Source organism: Clinocottus analis, unplaced genomic scaffold, assembly GCF_023055335.1.
Source record: "Clinocottus analis isolate CAN_PGR_092001 unplaced genomic scaffold, fCliAna1.0.p SCAF_5, whole genome shotgun sequence".
In the NCBI taxonomy this organism is placed as follows: Eukaryota; Metazoa; Chordata; class Actinopteri; order Perciformes; family Cottidae; genus Clinocottus; species Clinocottus analis.
Window position 1 is genome coordinate 15,541,649 of NW_027176207.1, and position 27,853 is coordinate 15,569,501.

General features: G+C 41.6%; 1 protein-coding gene across 1 annotated transcript; it reads right to left on the minus strand.

Moving 5' to 3' along the window:
- gabra6b (gamma-aminobutyric acid type A receptor subunit alpha6b) lies at nt 1-27,802 on the minus strand. Its single transcript, XM_068599925.1, has 10 exons — nt 27,299-27,802; nt 27,026-27,147; nt 26,566-26,633; nt 25,344-25,564; nt 24,707-24,789; nt 24,016-24,159; nt 23,549-23,701; nt 18,920-19,197; nt 10,803-11,059; nt 1-4,882 (listed from the first exon to the last, which is right to left on the minus strand). The coding sequence occupies exons 1-10, from the start codon at nt 27,385-27,387 to the stop codon at nt 4,870-4,872; spliced, it is 1,428 nt and encodes a 475-aa protein (XP_068456026.1). The 5' UTR covers nt 27,388-27,802; the 3' UTR covers nt 1-4,869.
- Between the last annotated feature and the right edge of the window lie 51 nt (nt 27,803-27,853).

Sequence of the window (27,853 nt, forward strand, 5' to 3'; positions counted from 1 at the left end):
GAAGGGGGAAAGATTCAGAATAACAAAGGTCCCAAGATGATCTGGAACTGGAGTATTGTGGTTTATAATTGATACTTTCAACCCATATAAGCTACCAGGGTGAGCCCTACCAGGCTGAGCCCGGATGTAAAATCATAAATAAAACAAAACCGCTATAGTTACATTATTCAGCTGCATACCTTTTTCTATTTTTTGTTGAGTTGTTAAGTTTTTGCATCTTAAATAAATGTGTGTGCTGTAGTTCTGCTCATACTAGTGCATGCATGAACATCTTCACACAGGCACACCCCGACATATCTCGACATGTCTTTGTGTGCGTACTGTGCATGTAGTCAAACTGTGATTTTCTCTGTGCGTGTGTAGAAAAACATATGGTGAGTCAGTGTGTAGGAGTTCAGCGCCAGTGTGCCTGTGGGAGGAGGGAGAGCTGCTAGGTGGTGGTGAAGAGGAAAGAGGATTCAGGTTGTGCACCAATAGGTGGCACTCTACCCTTTTGTGATTGGCTACGGTGACCGAGGACAGGTCTGGAAGCACATGCGTTTGTATTCCAACGAAACAGGAAGTCGGGTGATACAAGGAGCTTTTATTCAGGCCTCTGGTTAGTTCTGCTGCTGGCTGCTCTTAGTGCAGAGGAATAAAAGCAGAGTGCGAGGAAAGTGTGACTGGGGGGAGGGGGTGGATGTTACACCACTCTTGGTGATTGAATGGAGAGTCATCCCTGATGGGGATAGAAGCTTACTTTCCCTGAGGGCTAAAGGCATGACTTTGTGTGCCATTAGGTGGTTTTGATTAAAATAACCCCCGAAAACAAACAAAACATTGATTGACTTGTTTTATGATTTGGAAATGTACTTCTTGAACTTCTTGTGTGTCTGTTTGTGAGTATATATAGCCACATAAACAAGATTGTGTCCATGTGTTTGCGTGTCACTGAATGCCAACCAACACACAGTGTCAGTTAACTGTAGCATATAACCCATTCAGAGTCGAACGCTTTGAGACGGATTTATATAGATGTGTGAGTCACTGACTAAAACAACATCCCTACAGTTGTGTCATGACATCTCATAGAACAGCATCACTATCATCATCGGGAGCGGTAAAAGACTCACATTAAGTGCACAGTAGCATTCATGTGTGAAATGAGAATTGTTGGATTCATATCGTGTGATTAAAAGTAAAACATGGAACTGGTTTGATTAAACCATTGTGATCTTTATATAGACTGCAATGATTCAAATGTAATGTGCATGAACTTGTGGTAATAATATCAAAATGTCCAGCTAAATAGGGCTTCAGAGATTGCATCCTCACAGTCTTACAACAAAGATTGTATTTTCAAAATAAGCAGAGCCTGAAAATGATGTATCTCTCACTGCACAGCGGCAGCTTTATACAAAGTGGATGAGATGAATGTATTTAATTATATACATAATCTGGCTTTATTGAACATATAAATATACAATCATGTGGGAAAAGTAAGTCGGGGTTCATCTATTAACAGGGGACAAGAGACCTGGATATGCAAATGTTATTTTCCGTTCCAGTAAAAACAGACTTTCCTGATTGACAGTTCAAACTAATGAAGAGGAATGTGTACAAGGAAACAATGTGGATGAACTACACTGCTAGAAATACAAAAGTTGGTGGTCATTGAAACCAGTACAAATGTTAATGCAGTGCAGCTGATCATCAAGCAGAGTCATATCGTTGGAATACAAATAGCAACTTACATAAATACTTAATCATATTCACAAAATATACAGATACAAATCATAACGTAGAGCATTCATTGTCTTCTAAATTGTGTCCACGATTTCTAGGCAAATGACTTATGAGGTGTAAAAAAAAAAAGAGATTAACACTGGCTAAATGAAACAATCAATGAAGCCCATGCCTGTGGAACGAAACAAACTGACTAACGGGCAGTTCATGGCCGCAGTCACCATAGCAATATAAGTCTATATTCTATGGAGTTCACAACCTTCTACATTCAGCAACCCTAGCAAGCACATAAAGGGTCGGAGGTCATGCAAGTGCGCTTCTTGTGGTGGTGCGATGGCACTGAGCAGCTAGGCTGAGGGGGGCAAGAGGGGATGGGGGTCAGAGGGCAGATCAATAGTGTCACTGATAAAAGCCAATGATCTCAATTAAATGGAGAAAAAAAAAAGCACACTCAGTCATGCGTGCACACATCCATACACACCATCCCATTGCAGCTAACTTCTGCTTGACTACTTGACGGAGGTTTACTCTGCAGAAACACTGCTGGAGGTGGGAGGTCGCTGGTGTTCTGAGGCTCCATTGGGTTTGAGCCAGCAGTTCTGGGGCAGTCTTAGTTCACTGGCGGTCAGGTTTTCTCGCAAAAGTGCCTGACATACAGGGCAATAGGGGGGCTGAAATGCCCTGTCTCATCAGCCTCTGCCTCAAAGACAGAGAGGAGGAGGAAGGTGATGAATGAAGTCGAGAAAGCGAGAGGATACAAATACAGTTCATACAGTCTGACACCACTGTTTCCTTAGTCCTCAGGGGTACAAAGAAAGAACAAAAAAAACATGCAACAACAGTCCTTTGAATGAAGAAATCCTTTGCACCCCATAATTGACACTGGAGTTTGTGTCGTGTCACAAGTTAGCCTTTTTATGTCTTGGTAGTCTAACCCATAACCCTATCTCAGTCATATCATAGTTGTAATTCATGGATATTGTAGAAAGCAATAGTTTAAAAATCCTTGGCACTGGATGTAGTCTGAGGTATTGCAGAATTATAGAGTTGCTTGTTTGCAACCCGTTTATGAAATATTTCAGAATATGGTATTAAGCAGTGGATTTGAACCTTGGGGGTCCAACCAGAGTTTATATATCACATTTGTATAGTGTTGCATATATTTGTTCTATATGTTATTGATGAGGCTTTCCAATCATGCATTATTTATGTATGCTATCAGTATTGTTGAACTGAGCTCTACCATTCTGGTCCTGTCAAAAATCAAAGGGCTCATAGAAAATATACATAATTACAACAACTGAAGAGTCTCCTTTCAAACCAGAATAAAATCAAAACACAATAATATAGAAACCAGGATGACACGATGCTTTTTGTTCAATACATTCTATAGATCGGTCCATCGGGAGGATCAAGATCGAATAAGAATAACTGGGTAACTGCCACCTACTGTACAGCTTTTTTAACATAACGTCTGAGTGAGAATTGTCATCAAAATATAACACCCACTAAACAACCAGAGGAGGTGTACAGTTTCCAACTGTACTGTAATCTTTTGGCACCATATGAAGGATTTTATTTGATTCCATTACTAAAGGTCCCTGTGTTAATAAGAGACACCTTTAATGAGAACATCGTCACAGATGATGGATGTCATGAGGAAGCAAACACATCAGTTTATATTTAGACCACATATTGTCTCTCATATTTAGACACCACATGGCTTAAACATATTACAATCTCTACTTAACTTGAAGCTTTGCATAATAATATGCAAATCCAGACGTGTGGACTATTTATGAATATGTGTTGGCCTTTCATATAATTGATCATGATAGGTTTAGGTGTCTATTTTGTTGACGCTTTTTTAAAAGAAGCCTGTGCTGTTGTCTCAAAAGAAGAATTGGCAACCAGTGTAGGCATCCTTTAACTTCAATTAAAACCGCTTCAATGAGTATAAACAATATAAAAGAAAAAATATAATAATGTTATAGCGTATAGAGGACTAAATCGTCTCTGGGGAACAATGGGTTTGTTGCCAGGATACAGGCTACTCTATGAGACTCTAGCGAGGATATGTAGTAGTTCAAGTTACCATTTAAAGTGTTTGCATCCATTGTTGCACTGAAGTGTCGCGCATGTCATGCATGACATTTATGTGTAATCAACACTTGTTCCTAGCTACTGTGTGTTTCTGATACCAAATGGTTTACAGATTGAGCTTTCATTCTGTGATGGTCATTCAATCATGCACTAATGTGTCAAAATGTAGTTTTTTCAAAGGAAATCCAGGACCTATACTATCAATTTTGTTCAATATGTGCACGTTTCTCCATCCACATATGCATGTGACAGTTAATATTCAACCAGGCCTATGTATCAGTGAAACACAGCATAAAAAAACCCTTTGAAGATGTCGCCTCACATCCTCTGAATACTCCACTGGAGGAAAACGAAGCTAATGTTCCAACAAATGGCGAGCGTTGAAAAATGAAGAGTAGAAAGAAGAGCTGGGAATTCAGTCAGTCACGTTGGATTCAGTCAGGACAATGGGTAAGCTAATTCCCTCAAGAGTGTTCTAAATATTATAGAAGGGAATGAGTCATTTCATATAAACATGCAAAATCACTATGTGTGGAACTGCATGCATGTTGCACGCATACAGATATAAATACATACAAAAAAAGTAGTGGCTATACCTCTGGTTCTGCAGCCTAGCTAGCTTAGCCATTGCATCTTGCCCCATCTACTCGGGCAGGGAATACAGACACTGAAAAAGTGTCATACAACTTTCTTTAAATATTGGGAAAAAGAAATAAAGAACTAAAAGACACAGAGATGTTGTACCTGTTTGAAATGCTTCCAGATCCCGGGGCCCACAGGCTGTGAGCTCCCAGGTTAAGTTGGCAATAGGAGTCGGTACATCTGCTCTCAAAACACTCGCTTTCCAGGGGAGTACTTAAAAAAAAAATACAATGCACTGAGGCGGCTTAAAACAGTGCTTGGCAAGCGTCTGTCATCTATTTATTGTGTGTGTTTGTGTGTGTGTGTGTGTGTGTGTGTGTGTGTGTGTGTGTGTGTGTGTGTACACAGGTGTATGAAATGTGGGTCCATGTATCTTTTCCAGGAAGACGAACACTTGGCTTAGACGGTATCCCTGTAAGACAGAAAGAGAAAAAAAGGTAGAATTAGTAGAAATAATTGCCCCTGTGTGAGTGTGTGTGTGTGTGTGTGTGTGTGTGTGTGTGTGTGCGTGTGCGTGTGTGTGTGTGTGTGTGTGGTAAAGAGAGACAGGGAGAGAAGGAGGGCTACCCTGCTATGCTGTCACAAGTAACTAAAGGTTTTCTCTTCAAACCATGGATTTTTATATTTGATCATGTTGCAATATACAGATAAATGCATACACCTCCACACACACCTACTCCATCTCACATGCGTCCACATCTGCCTGCACAACGCACATCGGTATGATGTAACGGCATGCTTTGGATCAGGCTGGCTGTGAAGCTTGGCATCCATTCGAGAGCTGAATTTAAAATTTGAATTCATTCAGTCCCTGGCTGCCAATGTTGTTCACAAAGACCTTGTGAAACTCGTCTAGAAACCTCTGCCAGGTAGTTCACACCTCCACCTCCTCCGCCCGATGTGCTAAAGCAGGAGACACTTTTGACAGCACTGAGAGCCATTTTCAGCTCGAGAACTTACATGGCTGCTGGCAATAAAGGCCAACTTTTTGTTTTGGTTCGTAGGTAGGTGCCGGAGGCACGATAAGGGATAGAATAGCTGATGTGTCCATGTGCTTTAAAGGCCATACATGGGACTAACACTATGTTTATTACAATTTAATGAACAAATAACCACTATTTCTAAACTGTTTGCAGCTCCAGTGTGTTTGTATAGCTATATACGTAACTGTGGGATGGTGTGAGTCTCTCAGCTAAATGATAGGTAACCCGGCCATATGACTAATAGTGTACATATTGTATATGATTTATAAGGTGTGTATAAGCCATTTGTGGTCATAGTTGTTGTAATGACAGCCTGCTGTATTTAGTGTTGTAATGAATGATTTGTTATGTGCAGCACACAGTAAAGGTAAACGTGCAAACTGAAGCTGCTGTCCACAGGTTATTGGACATTGGCAACCATGATTGGCTTTTCCATTTGACATGAATCGATTGAAACATTCAGAGCAGCCATCGAATTAACAGACAAATGCAACAGCCAGATGAGAGCCATACTCAGCCACAACCAAGTGAGGGACAGCTGATTTCTTTGGACTCTCTGACCTTTTTTCAGACACGCTGCATGTCTCATATTGTGGTCTTCACATTCCACTACCTCACAGATCATTATACTGCTGCGGATTGTGAGTCAGTCCACCATTATGTAGCCGACCTGGGGTGCCTGGCCAGCCTCTGTAAGTTTGGGGCACTGGAGGATGAACAGAAAACAGCTAGCTGAACACGCTAATAACCTGCAACTCAGTGATACACTTGCGATGTGTCCTGATGATTTAACTGAGTGGTGAAATGGTGTTCTGAATATGTGGCTTCTTGGGCGTTACACCCTCCAGCCCCTCCTTCTCCCAGCCCCTACTGGCAAAGGTTACCTCAGCATTGTGAAGGAAGGAGTTTAGTGCGGTGGCCGGGAGTTGGTAAAGTCGGCACAGCCTGCATTGTCAGAGAGACGTGGCAGCCGCTGCCGCCACCTCTGTCGCGTCTGCAGAAGCTACTCACGCGTTGGGAACACATCTAGATGGACGTCAATAGGGAGCTCCATGGCATCCCACATCATTAGCACTTCCAGGTGGCAGCCGACAACATCTATTCAAAGTGGCCACGGAGTCGTGTCCAGCTCCAGTGCTATATTGCACTTGGCAGATGACTTTGCTTTTTCAGCCGCACTACCGGGCGACACCACACTCCACTACGGGCAGCTCCTGAGCCTTTCTGATGACAGGGCGTGAGCTTCAGCTTCAGCTTGATCAGCTGCAATCAAGGGAACACAGGGAGTGAAGCAAACTTGGCCTCTATGGTCAGGGACCTCAGTTTCCCTGCTAAGCAGCTGCAGGTTCCAGTTGAGCACTCACTGGAGCCAGCAGAACCCTGATCCAGAAGCCAACCTGGCCTGAGTCTGGTTCAGGCAAATAACCGCTGACAGAATCATAATGGTTCTTGCAGTAACTGAACTTTTGACCTTTTGTTGATGGGACCGTTTCTCTTTTGACGAGGCTGCCCTGCTGCATTAATTTGGATTTGCCAAAGTAATCGGATGGCCAATATGCATCTATACAGTCCGTAAAGTAGACAGATAGACGAGGCATATCAGCAAAGTCCTATGGAGACAAGAATCTGCTTTGCACTGAAATGAATGGATGATTAATGCTGAGTGGATGAAGTAGAGGGACAACATCTTTGCTCATCCTGTCCGATCAAAGGGGAACTTCCTCATTGGAGAGGGAGAGGGAATTGGGGAGTACAGTGGCAGGGATGGGGTATCAGAGAGAGGGGGAGTGTGTGTCTGAAAGAGTGACACTGAGATAAAGTGAGAAATAGAGAGAGCAATTCAATGTTAGGGATGGTAGACGAGAGAGAGAGCCTGTCTGTGTGAAGGGAAAGTAGGGGCAGAGATCAGTTTTCTTGTGTGATAATTCATCTTATAAGGATTTGTAAATGTTCACATTTCTACGCTTGACTGGGCACACAGATGTCCATGTAAACACACGGAGATGTGTGAGAAATGCACTCATGCAAACACTCAAACTAGGTGACAAAAGCGGCTGTAGCAATTCCCTCGAGAAATATGATAGATAGGGGAACGCTGTTTGTATTGGTCTTCTTCGCTCCCTGTCTGAGTGGCCTGTAATTGAATGATCATTACACCAAAGTTATGGCTACTGCCCCGCAGTCGAAAATCGGGATTGAGTTGGAAACAGCATTTAGTAGTTTTGATTTATGACCAACAATGGGGAAGTTGTTTTTCAAGCCCGGCACTCTGATGGGCAATAAAGAGGGGCAAGGCTTATCGCCGGCTGTACCCACTTTGACACACACACACACACACACACACACACACACACACACACACAGACACACACACCAGTCAGCCAGCCAGCCAGTCTTCAACCAGTCAGCCAACCAGCTGGGACTCTTCATAGAAGGAAGTGTTTTCATCAAATTTGTTTCCTTCATGTCTCGCCCTGAATGGTGCTATTCATTAAAATAGCCTCCAGTCGGTAGGCACTGCTGCCATGGCACATTTATACACTTGTCCGCCTGTATCCTCACGGAAGTAGACAGACACACACACACACACACAAATCCACCTGCACACATGTCACACACTTGCACAAACACAGAGTATTTTCTTCTGGTCCAGCACATCTTTGCAGGAGGGCCTTCTATATTAAAAGCAAAGCTACAAAGAGATAAAGAGGTATGCTGCATGTACCGTTCTCTGCTTTCAGTTGCTGCCAATGGAGCTGTATATTTATCTATCTGGAGTGAAAAGGACTGCCCGGTTACATGTAATGGATACGAGGATTAAGGTGGATCTAACGGAGAATCAAAGGGTTGCAAGTGTGGGCGTTGCTCCATAGAAATTGCTATAAACTGTAAAGTGTTAATTATGGAAGTGTGAAGCATTGTATGATTCAGCTGTGGCCCAGATCCCTGAGCAGGAACACTTTCATTTTCACCAGAGATGCTCTCTACAAAACTCTGAACAGACTCACAATCACGTGTGTGGTATTGTATTTTTTTTTAACATATCTGACTCTCTTAAATTCATCTTCATTAAGCCAGGTTTTATTTTAACGGGCTATATGCAAATCAAGTCATACTCCAGTCCAGAGGGTTTTGATAATGCACCTGAAGCGTTTTTTTTTCTCATCATCACAGGTTGACGCAACTCCCTCAACATGCAGATCACTGCTTCATTATCCATACAGATCATTCAGGGGAAGCTTTAATTAGAGATCAGATGAATTAGATCATTTTGTGGTGCATATGCGTAGACGCAAAATGTCCTGGTGACAGCGAGACTTAAAGTCTAAAGTTAAAGTAAACTCATCTGTAAATTCTACCACACTATCTGCAGCAACCATGCGTGAGTGGCAGCTTTTGTCCATGTTTGACATCTTGATTTTCATGGTGGGAGTGAAGTCACCAAAATCAATCACAGTGACAAACTGTGGTCGTACGTCTTCTTTCACACTGGCTGGTCAGCTACAGGTTCAAACACCACTGGGATTTACAGTTATCAGCCTTGAGGCATGGTGTCACCTCCTCTTCCCTGTCATCACTCCCCCCCACTCACTGCACTTGTTCAGTTATACAGTACACTTGAATGTATACATACATCCATGTGTTTTGCACAAAGCTAAACAAAGATGCAAATTAGAATGGTGTATGTTATTTCTTTATTTCTAATTGCTGTTGATTCCCACCGCCTGAAGGCCACCGCACTTCTGCTTTCATACAAGTTCGTCGAGGTCTGCTTTCTCGTTGAAAGTCCCTATCAATTAATAGAAACCGTTGAGACAGTGTCACTAAGAGGGTTAGTCACACAGTACCATCCCAGTGCCTGCCAACACTGTCATGTCATTTGACTCGTCTCAGTTCAGGCCTCAGAGCTGTTCCCTTTTCAGAGAAAGAGCAATGCAGGGAATGAAATGGGCTGCACCTACACAGCTGAAAAGCCCCCCGAGTTAGGAGTGGCGAAGCCTATCGATAGCATGCACATAAATGCACAACCAGGCACGTGCGTCTGCTGGTGGCATTTGGCAAATTAAACTTACAAACTGGCGTACGCACGTGCATAAATAGAGCTTTCTCTTTCAATCGGCATAACCTTCTGCACGAACGGGATCCGTAGAGGTAGTGTACGAGAGCAACATACATTTCTGGGTGTCATCAAAAATACCACAGAGTGATTTTATCTGTCGACAGACATATTGCTCTGCCAATAACAAGGCCACAAAGACTGCCATGTGTTACGACGGTGAATCATATATATGTCACAGCTTATCACATGCATTTAAAGGCACCACCTGTGAAACTGACATTAATGTGCCTATGAGCTTGTTGAATTCAACGCCGGCAATGGCAGTAGCTATCGTGTTCATTTTCAAGTATCATTCTTTGAATTGTAGGGTGTTTGGATTAAAACAGTACCAGATAGGACAGATAGTATACTTCAAAATGGTTCAGGAGCAGTAGATAGGAAACCAGCCAGAAGGGTTAGAGTGTGATAGCGCTTTATAATCACTAATCTATGTCAGGCAGATGGCCGCTTGAAGACAAAAACACTTTGCTTGCAATCATTAAGACACAGCACAGACACCTACAGCCTCTGAGTACTGCAGCCTATTGGCAATACAGTCCTAGACACATGGAAAGCATTGAATGACACATACGCGGCATGGCAGTGTTGCCTGGTGGTCTTGTATTGCAGCTGTAACATAATGTATCAAGCCTGTGAACAACTCTTCCACTCTGCTGACCCATTTGGAAAAGCCATATGGTAAATAATTAGAGCTGGAAGTGTAAAGGCTTTGTGTGGCTGCTGGAAAATACATCAACTCTCAGGCAAACATACAGAAGAAAACCAACAACAAAAAATGCATACACTGACAGATGCATACTTTACATTGCCATGCTATTCCTCATCACACACGCGCCCACACACACGCACACGCACACACACAATGTGCAATCTAATACACAGCGTGCGTTGTGGCCTTTTTTGATCAAAGGTACAAACTGCAACATCATATATATACACTGATATGATTAACTTACTGCATATGTATCCATCTCTCATGTTAAATGACGAGACAATGACAAATGGCACGATCCAAGAACGTTGACGAACTCAAACAGCTCAAGAACATCTGCTGCTGACATCTTTTTCACATGCGCAATCTAATAAGTTACAACAGGCCAGACTTTTTTTGCAGTTTGTTTTGATGATTGTTTAAATAAATCCAATACAACGTGTTCACACATATGTAGAGCTAATGGGTTAACTTATAACCAACACAATTAACACACACAAACATGTCGTCTTCTCACCTGGACATCTCCATCGTGTCCTTAGTGAGATAGACGATCCAGTAGACCAGGTTGAAGGCGCCAAACGACAGTGGAAAGAGGATGCGGGAGTATTTGTCGATGATGCTGGTGCCTGTCAGAACGTTGTTGGATGGCACAGCTGAACCCTGCTGCAGGAAGGCTTGGGCATTGACGGGTGGATTAGGGAATGTTTTGGCAGGGCGGTCAAACAGTTGGGCAGAGTTCATCCTCTTCTTCAGCACACTGCTGGCATCCATCTTGGAGAGGGAACATTCAAATGTATATAATTGGTTTGAGGAAACTGACATTAAAGAGAATAGTGCATTACGTAATACGAGGGTATTAATAATGAAATGGGTGCTGTGCTGTTTCCAGAGTCATAAAATCATCATATGTTAGGAGCTAAAATATTAATACTTTCGTACAAACTGTGTGTTTAAAGGGACAACTTGTTATAGTGGATTTGTATTACACAGATTACACAGAAAATATATATTTTGTTTAATAAAAATGTATCCTGATGTTATTGCCATAATTACACAGCTGTTAGTTGAAATGTGGGAAATGTGTGTCTGCAAAAACTGTCTGGGATGCGAATGAGTACCACAAGTAATTAAGCCCAACAAAGGGAATCAATAATATTGTATTTTCCTTTTGATGTCATTTCAATCAAGCCGGTCCATGAAGATTCATACAGTTATGGGACGCAAACCAAACATCTTAAATAAAAGATATTTGCAGTATATTGACACATGCTTGTTGCTGTGCCTCATCAGCTTCCAGTAAACTAGTGTGACGTCAGCACATGCTCCAATAGTTGTAAATCAGCTACAGTACGTGTATAGAGCGATAAAGGAGAATACATCTTGGAAATGGGGTCAAGGAACACAGTGTTGCCTGTCGTGTCGGAGAGAGTGAGAGAGACACGAAAAGAGAGCAAGACATTTCTTTTTAGAAATCAAAGAAAACTATAAGTTACTGTACCAACATGAAGTGCCATTGTACAGTTATAGTACACGTTTTTGATCTATAGTATCAAACGACCTAACATAGCTCCATTAACCTATTACGGAGATGTACATTATGAAACATTTACACATTTCTTTCTCAATAAAGAAAACCGGATAATCATATCGTCATATAACCTTATCATTGCAGGACTGTTTATAGTGTACTCAGGCTCACAGACCTCTTCCCATCCACTTTCTAGCTCCCTCAACCACTGCTACACTCTCTCTCTTTCTCTCGTGCTCACTCGCTCCCAAGTTGAGCCGAAGACGTGTTTGCCAAAAGCAATCGACAATAGTACATATTATATCTTTAATACAAGGTATGAAGTGTATTTTTTTGGCTTAATGGAAGCTATCACTATAGACACGTATGATTCCAGTGAATAATTAACGGCGAAAAACACAAAGTCTTACAAATTACTTTTACAGAGAAGTACAGAGGACGTATAGAGAGCTTCATCGTGCAGAAACAACCACCTGAAGCTCAACATTCACTAAACCCATATGTTTACCATGCATACCAGAGGAGGACCTGTCCTTTTGTCATCCATGGAGAGGAAGGTTCGACTCATAAAAGCACCTCAAGGTCCAAATCAATTGGAAAAAAAGACACAACAATCATGAATGTTATTGTTATGCTAATTCAGTACCACATGTGCTCATGCAGTTTCCCTGAACTATTTAACAAAACAGGTGTTTGATCCTGAAGTAAACCATTTATTAAAAGAGTAATGTGCATCACAGTGTGGAGAAAATAAACGTAATATATAGTTCACTGCCCAGCTTTAAACTGGCAAGCTTATTCTATTTTCTGTGCATGATCTTTTTCCAGACTATAGTTTTGCAGCAAGCATTTTACTCGTGAGATTTTGGCTGGATTTGTGAGGCTACAGGATTACAAGCTGCTCTACAGGTTGAGAAACTGTCAAGCTATTACAATCGGCCGGCTCTGGGCGACTCTTCCAAAAATGCAGGTTGGCCAATCTTAAAATGTAACAGAACTTACGAGTTAGTAATATCCCAAAACTTGTGTGTATATTTACTGATTCAATTAGGTTGTAGGAGTAATATTATATCACTTGGTTTAAGGCAGCCATTTTGAGATGTTCATGCTTATTCCCTCTGCTGATTGAATTCAATTCAGTCTTCCTCGTTGCAATTCTGTATGAAGGTCTGATGTCATGAGTATAACCATGTAACCATGGGAACATTAAATGAAGAAAAAACCTGAATGTCTATGGATAGATGGTGAGGTATGGCGCTCGCCTTGACTACATATTATACTAAAAGCATCTCGGGGAACCAAAACACATAATAATGATCTATGCTACCCTTAAAACACAATATCATTATGTCCTGTAGTACTTCTAGTTCACAAGTACAAAGGGACAAAGATAGAGAAGGAAAAAGAAAAGCATATTTAATTATCTTCATGAATGTGAGCAGGTTTCCTTAAGGAACTGCAATTTAGAGTACACAAAATGTATCGGCATTTCACCGTTGACACCAGCAGGACTTAACATGGAATCGGGCACTGTGAGAGGTCGATGGGAGGAAGAAGGGATAAAAACAATACATTGGGATTTGTAAAACCCTCGCAACTAAACAGCGGGGAGGGGCTGTGAAAGGGGGGTTGTGGGTCAGGGCCTGGCGATCCAACAGCTGGTCATCCTGATGCAAAGCTTGCTCATCCCCCAATTACAATTTCTGCCTTTATGTGGGATTCAGGCTTCCTGCTGTGGAATAACTGCCCATTTGTGCATTTATCCTTAGAGGAATTTGGTCTTGAGGGTCTATTGTTCTTTATTTCTGTACACGCTGGTCTCAAAAACTGCATATATCAACACATATATACTCTAGCTATATGTGAATATGTATGTATGTATGTATGTATGTATGTATGTATGTATGTATGTATGTACATATGTATATATATATATATATATATATATATATATATATATATATATATATATATATATATATATATATATATATATATATATATATATATATATATATATATATGATCAGATATGCTATTTTTGATGAAGACAACAGGCTTGTATGGTATCTTCCTGGTCAAATCCCAGAGGGATCAGCTCCTCGTCTCTTTATCCACTGCTGAGGATTTCAACAGAATCACTTTGACTCCGGGAGGATGGGCACTGACGGAGGGATGTATGGATGTTTGTTTGGGTCTGGGTATTGATATGCGTGTGTGGGAGCTACATGCAAGTGTGTTTCATTATGCATGTGTAGGTGCGTGTGTGTGTGTGAAAGCAGGTTACTGTGTGCTACTGGTATGGGTGAAAGAGCATGGAGGTTCATCCAAGTGGGTGTTGAGTGGGTGTGTATACACTTATGGATGAACATAAGTGATGGATATGTATGTAAATGTATTAATGTATTTGAAGTAAGTAAGCAGGATGTATTCTGAATACATCAGCTATGATACTCTACTTGCATTCTTTAGTTTTAGAAAGTAAAAGATTCAAAATGAGTTTCAGTGGAATGGTGGTCTGCTGGCGCGCTGCGGCAGGCCGCAGGCATGTGAGAATGTTAGATTTAAACGTTGGTTATGGCATCATGCCAAATCATGAAAATGGAGAGCAAATTTTTAAAAAAAAGAACATTTTGATATACCCTTTATGTTTTCATAGCATTACCAAGTCACAAAGCAATGAGCGTGTGTGCAGAGATTTTAGATGAGGTTGCTAACAACACTGTGAATGTAGCAAGTATGAATGTATGTTGTGTAACTAATAATTCCGACAAACATATAAATATCAAATTCCTAAACTTGTATGAAGACTAAAGACACCCAGAGGAGTTTTTCTATTGTTCACTAGATGTTGTGGAGCACTTTTTCATTAGCATTAGCACATTTCATTCCCACTTGCTCTCTACAAGGACACAAGCTGGGACACATGAAAACGTGCACGAGCAGGTGGTTGACCGAATACCCTTTCCTGCTGATTGCAGAGGTCAATAATGCAAATGAGGAGTGCATGCGACACAGATAGCCTAATTAGCATAAAGGGGTCTCTCGGTTTCAACCTATTCCACTTATCACGGTACAGTTATAGTGGCAGGCCTCAAGGATGTGGGACAAAGAAGAAAACTCCACAGGTAGCTGTAGGTACCTGTGGAGTGTGTCATATCATTAAATGATATGACACATTATCCGGCCACTTCAACAGCAGGACAAATGCTGGAAAATCAAACCTGTCCCGTTGTACTCAGGATGTGTCTATAAATAAAGGTCCCTTCTGTCTCTCTCTCTCTTTGTTTCCCTGTATTTCCTCCCACCGATTTTTTATTTTCTTTTTATTTCTTGCACCACATACTGCACCGCCTACTCACACAAGCCAAAGAAAACGCACGCAGCACCCTTTACTCACACACGGATAAACACCCACTTCCACCTTTGTGTTCAGAGTCGTATATCTAACTCATTAAATAAAACACGTATCTTGTTGCTGAAAGGTGTTCTCTCCTGTGATGGCTTTACCTGACAATCATAACAGGTAGTGTTTGGAAGCGTGACTCTTGGATGGCTATTTCTATCCCCAATGATACACCATTGTGTTTTGTGTGCCTTTTCTCTGTGTAATGAAGAGTCTTTCCTCCTACATATTTGTTGAAAGCAGTCATTTTCCATGATGCATCCCTCCCACTCTCTCTTTCTCTCAGTGTAACTCTCTCTCATTCTCTCTCACAAACGCAACACAAAAACAAACCCCACTGGTCCCTCACATCCATCTCTCCATCTTGCGCCACAAAAAAAAACGGACTGGGCCAGCTTCCTCAGCCCCCACTCCACTGGCTGCCCTCCTTCATGTGAGCCTGCAGTGATCTGCTGGATATTCCCTTAATCTATGGCTCTTACATAATCTGCAACAACATCGTTCACAGAGCCACTGGCTGTCTCCTCGTGTCACTCGGTGGTTATCACACAGTTACAGGGCAGAATAGAGGACTGGGAGAGAGGGATGGATTGATGATAGATACGCTGGAGATGGATGGATGGATCAGGCGTCACATAGAGTGATGAGTGAATTGTGTGAATGTGGGGGCCCGTACATAGATTACGTGTGTGCATATATATATATATATATATATATATATATATATATATATATATATAAAGGCCTCTATCAGGGTTGGAGTGTGTGCCGCAGATTATGTGCAGACGTGCGTTCTTGTGTGGGGCTGTGAGGACAAGCGTGGATAAAGTGGAGATTGTGGCGTTTCAGTGTGTGTATGTGGACAGCACATTCAGGCCAAAAGAGAGGGGAAAAGGCAAAAGAGGGATGGCCAAGAGATGTGTGCATGCAGAGCGCGAAAGAGAGAGAGAGAGAGAGAGAGAGAGAGAGAGAGAGAGAGAGAGAGAGAGAGAGAGTCAAGGATAGAGGGTTCAAATAAAGAGCACCGCAGGGGGTTAGAGAAAAGGCACAACGAGAATCATAATGTTACACGTTAGTGCAGTTTTGTGTGTGTGTGTGTGTGTGTGTGTGTGTGTGTGTGTGTGTGTGTTTGAGGGGCAAGAAAGGAGAGAGAGATAAATGTATGGATTAGATGCGGGCGAGAGTACGACTTGGTCTGGGCTGAGGCAGATGATGAAAGAGAGGCTGTACACAGCCCAGTACAGTGTGCACTGTTTATATTGTGCATGCTGCATGTGTGACTGCAAAAAAGGAAAATTAGTGAATAGGAGGGTAAAGAAAGACATCTAAAAAGAAGAAGAAAGGACAGGAATGTCAGGAAGTAGAAATTCTATATGTGTGATATAAAAATAATACAAATTGTCTAAATCAGTCAAACACAATTCCACACTCCTCTCTTGAATAATCGGCGCTATGTGGAGGTATGCAGATAACAATGGAGAAAACATAATGAACCACGCAGCAGCAATTTCTCAACAAAGATGTTCAACTGGTGGAATGACTGAAATAAAATGATACAAATCTGCAGGGAAGCAAAATCTGAACAAAAACGGAGAGTTAACAACAATGAACCGGAGATTGCGAGAGGTTGCTATATGAAATGATGAAAGCCACCAGAGGACCGCTGGCACACATGGAAACAGTCCAAAAGATAAAAACACAACAGATAAATATCATAGTTCTGTTAAAGCGAGTTCAGGGTTCAAAACACTGCTTAATGATACAAATAAATGGCATCAATCATTCATTTGTGGTTGCGCCAGTTGGTAACTGCTGCAACGAGGCCAGACAGTATATATGGAGCATGTGGCATTAATGTATGTAACAGTCACACTTGAGTTATCAGGGATTCACAGTGTTTGATCATTTGCTTGAATGTTCACTGTTAATATCTGTTCACCGGTTGGTATAATATTCATAATTGCTTTCTTTTTCTCGATCCACTTTTCATTTCATATGCCTTTGTCACCCAGCTGTGTTGACGTGTTGTGCTAATAAAGCTAATTGGAGAGAGTTGAAAAAAAGAGCAAAGCATTGGCATTGTGATATGAAAGGCAAAGATCTGAGAATGGATTCATACAGAAGAAGAGACAAACACAGTAAGACAGGCAGGAGGAGAAATAGAGGCATGTTTAGCAAGAGACAACAACTGAGAAGCAGGAAGATGAAAAGGGACGCTGGAAACCAGACATATAGAGAGACGATAGTGACATAAGGATTACATGTATAAATCAAAATACTATCCAACTACAGTACTGCAGGCTGTACTAACATCATTCTCCTTCATTTAGGTTCACCGTCTGCACCTGAATGACAATCATGACTGCACAAAATCACGCCCCAACTTCCCAGAGTTATGAGTCAGTCCAACCAGAAGAATAAGTCATGAGCATATTGTTGGTGGAATCTGCTTTTTGCTAGTCCAACAAGTTCCAAAAATGTCGTGAAATACAGTAAAGGTTTGCATCAGCTCGATGTGACCGATCCACATCACAGAGGAAAAGATGTTTTCTGGTCATTTGCTAGGATCGACTCATTTTGTTGTGATGCTAAAACTGTCCCCTTCTGCAGGTGCTTCAATGACTCTTAATATAAGAGCATTGCTACATCACTGATGTGTATGTGGAAGTGTTGACCGTCAACTATCACGACCAAAAAAAAAACAACAGTCCAGACATTTCAATGACAAACTTTTGGCAAATGTAGTTAAATGCCCTGCGGAAAGTTATGTTATTTAGCAGCTCAGTTTAGATTTGGGAGCAAAAAGACAGAATTGTGGTGGAGCCAGTGGAGTGGTTTGATGAAGAGATGTAGAGGCATGTAATGAGGCCAAGTGAAGCCCTTTCCCTTTTCTGTGAGTGCAGCATCAGCACTGATCATCATTTATCACAGAAACTCCAGTAAGTAATCCTACCTCTGCATGTAAACCACATTAATAAGACGAGACGGGAAGTGACACATGGAATAATGATCTTAATTAGTTTAACACAGTATATCCATTAAAGTATTTTATTTAAGAATCATTAGAATAGCATTATGTAAATGACACAATGCGATAAAAACCTGCGCGAAATGGAATATGGAATCATCTCGGCCAAATGTGAGCTGACATTCAACTCATATCACCAGAAATATATTTATAGTGTATGAAACGTAGCCAATATCAGCCGACGTAAAAGAACAATAAAAACTTGCCCAATTGAAACACATTCCTGAAGAATCTCTCTCCATCTCTCTGGTGGATCGGTCAAGGCGATCTGACAAAACACTGCAGTCTAGTTTATTGGCTTCAAACCAGTTGAAGTACATTTGCCTATTTCACATTTCTTTCGGGCGACACTTCAAAAAGTTTCTTCAAATTTCTTTGAGAATTGAATGGAAACACAACAACTAAATTGCCGACTTGAAACTAGAGAGCAAAAAAAGCACTGGTACTCGTAGCATTTTTCCATTCCACATCCAACCTAACCTGACGAACAACCTGCATGGACCATGGCTATACGTGACATATCCATTTTGACAACGACATACTCTGAAAACCTGGTTCCCTTTCGTTGAGTTGACGGTTTAGTGAGTTTACACAGGTTTGAACTGGAGCCGGAGCTGCTTTGTGAACGCATGTAAGCATAACAAGTGTGAAACAGCGGGGCATGCTTACCGAGGAAACGTCCCCGTCGTTCCCCGCGGCCGCAGCCGGTGAGGCAGCTGCGGCCGCCGCCTCCTGAGCCGCCGCCTTCATGGCTACTGCTTTCCTCAGCTCCCTGTTGGCCTGCAGGGTGGAGAAGTAGTTGACGGCGGCAAACTCAATCAGGGCAGAGAAAACGAAAGCGAAGCAAACGGCGATGAACCAATCCATGGCCGTGGCGTAAGAAACTTTGGGGAGGGAGTGGCGGGCGCTGATACTGAGTGTCGTCATGGTCAAGACGGTGGTGATACCTGGATGCAGGGAGGAGACAGAGGTTGTGAGTGCACTGCTCCGTTTATATCGTATCGTCACATGGTGCTTGGGGTGATAAGCGGGTCTATTATTGTGATTACTGGCGTAGTATACTGTGATAGTATGTGAGCTGAAAGCTGTTTTGTCTGAAAGAAATATTCAGAAATATGATTGTCAGAGAGTCAGAGGATAAGACGGGTCACACTCATGTATTTTAGATACATATGGACCAAGAGCCTGCAGGCTGTTAGCTTCGCTTTGGATTTAAAAAAAAAAAAAAAGGACATGGAAAAAGCTTTTCTTTCTCCAAGTTTTCAAAATATGCCAAAATCCTATTTCTATTAATACATGGACCAACAGGGGCAATTTGCCATGAACTGGACTCTGTGTTAGGAATAGTAATGTTCCAGAAAAAAAAAGAAAGTCAAAGAACAATGATGAATATGTGTGTGCCAGAACCATCATTTTAGTTTGTCAATGCATAACAATATCGACGCTTGATTAGGAGAGACCATTGCAATCAGCTTGATTCGAACAGACACATAAACATTTACACACGCACATGCAAATAAATGTAATGGTATAAACAACTTAAATCAACTTAAAGGCAAGCAGCTACCATTCAGCCTGACATGTGTCTTTTTATAAAAATCAATAGATCATATCTGGTCTGCTCATGGAGGGTTTTTTTGTATCATTTAAGTGACAGTAAACTGCAGCATCGCTTTGGAAAAAGACATTTTGATTCTCTTAGTAAGATATAACATCTGGCAAATAACGTCTGTGATCACATCAGCATTGCCGAGATGATAGCAGTTGAATCCCTCGTGGTTTCAGTATTTATGAGACCGAGATGCTTCAGAGGGATTCAAAGCTACTACCGAGTGAGGTCTCGACATGAAGCGCTGACATACGGGTCTGACAGCTATCAACACTAAAATAAAGTGCTTTTCTGAGGACTCGGTTAAGGACAAGATTCACAGGTGCATGAGATTTAAATATAATTTCTATGTGTAGACGCTAATTAGTGTTTAGCTTGTATGTCTATTGATGTCTAAATGGCATGATGTGCACAACTTAAGTACATAAAAACAAAAGCGTTATGTTGATTCACATTTGTCCAATAGTGTTAAACTTGAGACGGATCCTTATTAGACATGTATGCAAACTACAACAAATCTAATTGAAACTGAAGGCAGTTTAATAATCACAATGTATGCTTTTGACTGGAAGCCAAAATTAAAAAAAATATTGTTTAACAATATTCTATGGAAATAATATATGAAAACACATAAATTAGCACAACATGGGTAATGCCCAAGCTGTTAAAAGCCTAACGAGGAATGCAATGAAATGAAATTTAATAAAACAATTAAAAGTTTATTGTAGCGAGTCATTTCATTTTCACTCATTTTCCCAGGGATTAACTTTGACACATGGCAGCAACTCTGTTTGATGCCATACAACTAGAATGTCAGGCCATGTGGCAGTTCTGCCCCGCGAGCTTTGCCAAAAAGTCACTTCAGCGGGAGCTAATCCGTCCGTAAGCAGACTAACCCGTGCCCCGACACTGGCGCGCCAATATTAAACCTAAAATCTGTAAACATTCTGGAGAAAGCCATCCAGGAAGATGACCCAGACACGAGACACAAAGCGTTTGCTAATATTTGTTTATCCGCTCATAAGTACCTCACAATAGAAACTGAGGTTCAGATAGAGACAAACAGACTGAAACACAGAAGTGTGGAAACGCAAAAAACTATTGTGAACAACTGAGTGACAAGCAACACTGTTTTTAAACTGAATTAAGAGTGCTCTTTTCAAAGACTGCCAACAGTTCCTCACAACGTCTGGCCATTGCTCAAAGTGCAAAGATTCTTTTGAGCACATCCTCACAACTAAGAAAAACAATGTATGGATCTGAGCCTGCGGGCCATTCATGAATTCCCTTAAGATACATGACGGTTTGAAATGAGCACAAAAGGTCCATGGAGGTGCATTTTAGAGGCACTTTTGAAGTGTCAAACTATCAAAACACAACAACAACAACACAAATATGAAGTGCAATATTGCCTGTGGAAAAATGGCTCTTGATCACGAGAAAGGGATTTTCCTCTGTCTTTCCCAGATCTTAACCCTATTAAGTCAGATAAAGATGCTGACATTGAACAACTCTTTTTAATGGCCCATTAACAAAGTACATTTCTAATTTGCTTTCAAAGCAAGCAGGGAGACGGGGCCATTGGATACTAACCGTGCTTTTAGCAAATGTGCATTATAGTCGTGTACATTTCATTGGCAGCGTAGGAACTTATGGGGGAGTTAATGCACCCCATAATGTATCTAAAGCATGTTCGACTCAACACTCGAGTCAAAGCTAACAGCTCTCAAAGCACAAACTCCTCCGAAAGCCAGTCATCGCCGACTGTCTCAAGCTCAAGCACAAGTTAAATGATTGCGAAGGGGAGGACGGACATGGAAAGAAAAGCCTGTCAGGGTAGGAGGGAAAGGCAAGGGAAAGAGAAAGGAAGAAAGAGTGTAGGAGGGAGGGGGATGAAGTATAAAGACAGGATAGAAATGAAATGCTTGGGGCGTTTATGTGCTTTTACATGGAAAAAATGCAAGGTACAAATTAGGCCACACTCAATTAAGTCTGTGAGACTTGTGCTCAAGGGACTTTCAGCTTTTAGAGAGGTTGTTGACAATCCAAAGCACAACATACGATGACTTAATGTGCTGCCAGGGTGGCTCACATCCATACGATAATGTGTCTTCTCTTTTCCCTCGTTTCCAACGTCCCATCACACATGCACCATCGAGAGAATTCATTCAACTTAATCAGATAATGGCTTCATTTTTGTTGCAATTTGATTGCTGTGTTTGTTTTTTTTTACCAGGGAAACGGAGTACTTTTAGACTTCCTAAGGAAGGTGCCCAAAATTCAAGAAACATACTTTATCAGAGTTTGAAGATAGAGTTTGGCCTTGTTATGAAAGAATATCCAATACGTGGTGTTTGACTTTTGCAATACAACCCCTTCTAAAATACTCAGTGCTCACAATTGGTTCACCCAAAGCTCATGTTTTACCAACAGCAAATCCAGAGAATGAATAGTTGTTCCTTTCCCTCCGATACTGAATACTGGGTGAAATGAAGACGAGAGATGTGCCTCTTCCTCACGGGGTCCTCAACTTTCACGCGGACGCTAATGATTGAGATCTACTCTCCGAAGAAGAGCGCAGGCTTGTTGAAGCGTCGGCTCGCTTCCCGAGACAAGCACAGACTACCGAGCCATGATCTACAAGGGCCAGCAACGTTACTGCGCTCAGCTTGTTGAAAATGAACGTAAGGGGGAGAAGAATTACAGGAGGGGAATTTCACACACTCGCCCCATGTTTTTCCTCTGGCTTGGTCTCCGTCTTTTCGTCTCTCATTCCCCTCAGTCTCATTTTCTCCGTCTCTCTTCAGTGTCTCTCACCCTCTCTGCTCCCGAGGCTAGAGCTCGGTGGCAACCGTAGCGTAATGTAATGCGACCAAGCGGAACCTGTGAGTGCTCGGAAGAGGGCCAAGTAAACATCCTCACTCTGACTGCCCTTGCATGACCAATTTCAAAAAGGACATTTATTGCCAATTAATTCAACTCCACCACAGAGACCGAGGAATGGAGATAATGAAGAAAGGTGGAAACATACTCTGATGACTGTGTCGGTCTTTGTTCTCTCCTGCGGACGGATGCATTTTAAGGAGCGCTCCGTGCAGTTTCAACCAATCAGATTGCAGTAAATAAGTCGGTGTGCTTGCTTAAAGCTCACACTGGGGTCGAGCAGTGGGCGGCGAGTTTGTACATTTTTATTTGAGTTTTGGATACTCGAAGAAAATAAAGTTGGCTTTTTTTTTTCAGAGGTGAAAACTGAGTGAAAACAAAAACTTGATATAAACTCTTAAAACATAGTACAGATCTCGTTTGACTCTTCAGAGCCCAATGAATTGCATATTAATGATCCGTCACTGGCACAGCTTTAGAAATGTCTGTTCTACTGAGCTGATTTACATTTTCTCAAACGTTATACTCCTATTTTGTAAAATAACAACTGAGATTGCTATATAGAAAAAAGAAATCTGTTATTTGATTGTAATCTTGGCTGCTAAAATGAAAAAAAAAGTTTCATCGCTGCAGGAAAACGACGTGCAGGAAGGACACAAAGTCAGAAAAAGGACACATACTTAAGGACACACACTTCTTCCATTTCCATTCAAGATGGCATTAATTCCCCTTCTCCTTTTAAAACAGGCTTGAAACTTCAACTGGAATTTCGGCAGCATTTGAAAAAACATGTAAATAAATCTTACCAAACACCGTCCTCGCTGGAACTGATTCTTTATTAATCCAGAAAGAGACTTGGGCCAGGATGACGGTCATAATACAGGGAATATATGTCTGGATCAGGAAGAAGCCCATCTTCCTTTGCAGGTGGAAATGAACCGTCATGATGACATATTCACCTGAGAGAGTAAACAGCAAGGACAATTGTATTTCTATTGGTGGGAAATCAGTAATTCATAGACATATGTAATAGTTTAAATGATTTACTTAACATGATTGTATCTTTTTAAATACACAGTTGCAATGATCTATCTTGTAATATACAATAAACTATCTCATCCCGGAGAAATCTCGTAAAGAACAAATCACACATCACATTAAAAAAAATCACAGAGCTGTGAAATGGTGACCTGAGGGGTTGTTCATAAATATAAACACAGACTGCAGATTGCGCAGCACAACTCAGAGCAGATTTCTGAGAACGTCTCCTCACCTGTGTTGGACTTTAGCCTCTCGCTTGACACTGTCTGACCGATGAGGTCGTACTGCAGCAAACTAGACGACTCCTGTGGCACCTCCACGGAGGACAGAGGACCTTTCTTCCAAGTGTACACGATCTCGCTCATGGGGTAAGCATCTGGGCAGGATGAATGACAACTGTGAGAAAACTAACGGCCACCTTCTAAAGATGTCTTTTTCTTTTATAAAGGGGCAAATATTTCTGGCTTTCAAAGAGGATCGGATGGTCTACGTTCAAGAAATCAAATAGCATTAACTAAAATAGATGTATAATAAAATGTAATAAAGGAATCAGCATGCAAACAAGTAACCGGGAAAAACTTGCAAATGCAAAGACTGAGCAATCAACTAAAAACATTATCCCAAAACATAATTTAAGGATAGAGGGGTAAATGGCTGATGGTACTGCTGATGCAAAATGAGAAGATAACTTTTAGAGTTACATTTTTGCAGGCCTGGTCTTCGAAACACTCAGTTTTATCGAATAAGGAATGCTGGAATAGTTTTATTTGTACAGTTCCCCAAAGGTACCCTACTGTCTGAGACATTTCAAACACAAATCCTTGACTCTACGCGTTCAGACGGTCAGTTACTCGGTGACAGAGTGATCATTTGAGAGTGACACCATCTGTCAGACCAGTGAGGCTTAACAAAAACAAACTCACAACTCCCAAACTTGAGCGGGCAGGCGTGGCCGTCCATCGGGAAGTTCATCAGACGCATGGGACACTCTGCATTTATAGTTAATCTGTCAGGATGGAGAAGAGTTGAAAAGAGTGTTTGATATATATTTGATACCCTGTTGCCTGCTCAGCAATTACTGAAACCAGTCATTGTGGTGCCACGCAGTATAATGGCTGACTAAGAGAAAACATAAGTATAGAGGAGAGAATAAATTAAGTGCACCTCCTGCAAAGGCAAATAACAACACACGTTAACAATGTGGATTAAATAAGGATCTTGAACCAAGTCAGTCAGTGTTTAAAGGAAAGTTGATCCACTCAAATAATCTAATTATTTTTCAAAAACCTGTTTTGGTGCCATCTGTAATTTAAAGAGATATTGATGAGTTATTTATGCTATTGGAGCAAAGCTGGAGTCATGTTTGTTTAAATTGCTTTCCATGCCGGTTTTCAATATCAGATGGCACATATCTTGTTGTTTTTTTTTTTGGAATGGCACTCCTCGTTTCTTTTCATGTCTGTGCATATTCTTGGATGCTTGTTTGTTTGATTTGCTTTCCAGGCTTGTGCTCTATTCCGGTCTTGGCTGGGTCTGGAGCTCACCGTCCAGCACTGTTACCTCATGGTGTAGAGGATAGTTCCGTTCTGCATGATGCGGAACAGCTTGTTGGGGGTGGTCATGTTGTGAGAGATCGACCTCTTGCCATTCCGGAAAAACGTGTCCGGCGTCCAGATCTTGCTGACCATCAGGTTGTTGAGCCGCAGGATCTCGATGGGGCCCTCGAATTTCAGCCGCTCGTCGATCCATGTCTGACGGAAGAAGACGTCCATGGTGTATTCCTGGATGGAGGTTGGAGTGCGGGTTAAGGATTTATTTACTACCACAGCTACTACGACCAATCTTACTGCCGGTGCTGCTTCTGCTTCTCCCACTACTATCTCCACTACCCCCGGAGAGAAAGCCAGATGGGTTTTGTGAGCCATGTTTTTGTTTGGGACCTGCTGGATGGCAACATCCTTTGTTTGAATATATATTTATTTATTTTCATTTTTGGACTATTTTACGATCGTGACTAGTACTAACACAAAATATGGGCTTATTAAAATATGTTTTGTTCATTTTAAGGGAGTTTGTGTGAGAGTTTTATGTAGGACTTGCATACAGTCATCGTCTGAAAAGATGTTTTTTCTTCGTCATACATATTAAATCATTTCAATACAACTTAAACAGATACCAAGACATGGAAACATGTATGTTTCCATCATATAGTTGATTGATTAATGATGCAATCATTGAACAGGAATACAGTTTAGTCTATTTTCAGTCACCGCACAGTGGAGTATGCTCTTAGATCACATGGGTGGCCATGCTGCCCCGAAGAGCCTTTTGCATGCATCCCTATAGAGCTGCAACTAGCCTATCACATGGCAGTTCAAGTGGGCTTTAGATGCAGTGAAAGCTAAATCCCGAGGGTAGAGTACTACAGACCTACAGCTCAGCCTATCCCATGGAGCACAGAGCAAACCTATCCCGTCCCAACATCAGCCACATCTCTCTCTCTCTCTCTCTCTCCATCCCTGACAGGGGGATTGTCAACCAGATTAAAACCCTAAGCTGCACTAATGACGTCCTGCCCAAATGCAGGAATAATGAAGGCTGGGGGAGCCGTGACGAGATGCTATATGCACAGAGTTGCGTGGAAAACTGTACATATTCTCATTTGTATTTACATATTTGCACTGACTTTGTTGACGAGTGATGAAACACATGTGTACGGCTGCCAGTGAATTAGCATGTGCATCCTCTATCGGTGTGTCAGAGGTCAGCATGGGTTACGTACCATCTCAACGTCTGAAACAGGTCCAAAGCTGGTGACAAAGATGTCAGTTTTGACCTCTGTAACTGGACCTACAGCGGGACGATAAGTAGTTGAACTTTGGTACAGACATTTGACATGTATTTCAACGTACAAAGCAGTGAAAAATAAAAGCTATATTTAATGCATCATCTATAATAATAAAAAAAAATGTTCACTGGAAATAATAAAAATATGCAATTGATTTGAGGTGATTTTAAATTGAGTATCCAGTTGTTAGCTGTAATGTTGGCGTATATGTAAATTAAAATAAACCAATATTGAACCGTTACAGCGTGGATGCTGAATGAAAATGAGCCACACACACACACACACACACACACACACATCTACTGGAGTAAAACTTTCTCTCCTGAGAAAAGACACTCTGATCCAATAATATATGAGACAATATCGTAAAAATATGTCAGTGTCATTAGCATACCTCCAAATCCAGGTCGCAGCCTGTTGTCATAGCCGTCCAGTAATCTATCCAATATGCGCGTGATGTTATCCAAATAGATGTTGTCGCCGGGCTTATTTCCCCAAACACTGCTCACACTGTAACTAAAGTAGATATGCACGACTGAAATCTCATTCCAACAGATGATTCAACAGCTGAAAATACAGAGTTTATCCAACGCACATGAATCCACGGTCTTTGGTTCCCGTGCGTAAAAGTCGGAGAACATGCAGAGAAAAGAGTTGTCATACTCACCAAGACAGAAATAAGCAAGTTAAAAGGAAAGCCATGCCTCGCAAGCACCCCACAACTAGAAATCCTTGGTCAACTTTTAAAATCAGCATATTCCATCATTTAAATGCATGATTAAATGCGGGTCAGGTCTTCTTTTAGTTGCGAACCGTGCGAGGATATCGCGCCAGTCCAGCACGACTTGACTTTCCCTCTAGTGCGGTTGCGCCCGCCTCAGAATCGCTCAGTTAAAAAAAAAAACCTGAAGAGTTTTTAAGAGAGTGAACAGGAAGGACGAGGGAGGGGGGGGGGGGGGGGGCATTAGCATGAACTGAACAAGACACTTTACAAGACACACTCCGGTCTCGAGAGCAATTTGTATATGTGTCTGTTTGATGGAGATTATAACGCGTATTGTGCCTATTTACTTAAGGAGGTTGAGGAGAAGCGATGGCGAGAGAGAAAAAAAGAGAAACTGGAGGGAGAAGTGCACAAATACTATCATCTCAATGGACAGTATACCAGTGACCTTTTGAGTATCATTTAAAAATTATATCATTGTGCGACCGCCTTCTCTCT